Source organism: Myotis brandtii, unplaced genomic scaffold (genome assembly GCF_000412655.1).
Source record: "Myotis brandtii unplaced genomic scaffold, ASM41265v1 scaffold187, whole genome shotgun sequence".
Taxonomy (NCBI): Eukaryota; Metazoa; Chordata; class Mammalia; order Chiroptera; family Vespertilionidae; genus Myotis; species Myotis brandtii.
Window position 1 is genome coordinate 2908392 of NW_005356944.1, and position 657 is coordinate 2909048.

Consider the following 657-nt stretch of genomic DNA (forward strand, 5'->3'; position numbering starts at 1 on the left):
CCCTGCCTCCCCACTCACCAATGAAGTCGTTGGCCGGGCCCAGGTCATAGTCCCATACAGACACCAGCAGGGTCTTCTGGGCCAGCTCCTCCCTGAGGCCTGCGTAGAAGAACTCCTGCCGGAGGAGACAGGAAGGAAGGGGCAGCCTCGGTCCTTCCCAGCTTCAGAAACAGGCTAGGCTGGTGAGGGACTCGGGTCAGCTGGGACCTGTGTTTCTGACTGAGGCAGCATGCTGCCCTCCCCCACCCCAGAGCAGCAGGACTGCCCTGGCCTGGCCCTGGCCTACCTCATGGAATTCGGGGTTCAGGGTCTTCTTCCGAACACTGGTCTTATATTTAGTTTTTTTCCCCACATTTGGATGCAGGAATCTGATTGGGGAGGATGGGGTCGGGTTAGGTGTGGCTCTGGAGAGGTGAGCCCCAGAGGGCCTCTGAGGAATCCCCATGCCCACCTGTCCACCTTGTTCACACTCACAGGCGGACGAAGGGGTCCGAGTAGCCATTGGCATCCATGGGGGCCAGGTGGGCGCATCGCAGCACCCCTACCAGCAGGCCGCCCCGCTGAGAGCTGTAGCACAGTGACAGCAGGATGCGCCCGCGCTCCTCCCCGGCCACCTCTGCCACCTCCTGCAGGGTAGGCTGGGGTCAGCCCCTGCGG

At 62.7% G+C, this 657-nt stretch overlaps 1 protein-coding gene across 1 annotated transcript in view; it reads right to left on the reverse strand.

The window, feature by feature from the left end:
- LOC102253977 (double C2-like domain-containing protein gamma) overlaps positions 1–657 on the reverse strand; it is a 5677-nt gene that overhangs the window by 391 nt on the left and 4629 nt on the right. Inside the window, 3 exon segments of the mRNA XM_014538109.1 lie at positions 19–115; positions 287–368; positions 475–626. Coding sequence (XP_014393595.1) covers positions 19–115; positions 287–368; positions 475–626 — 331 coding nt within the window.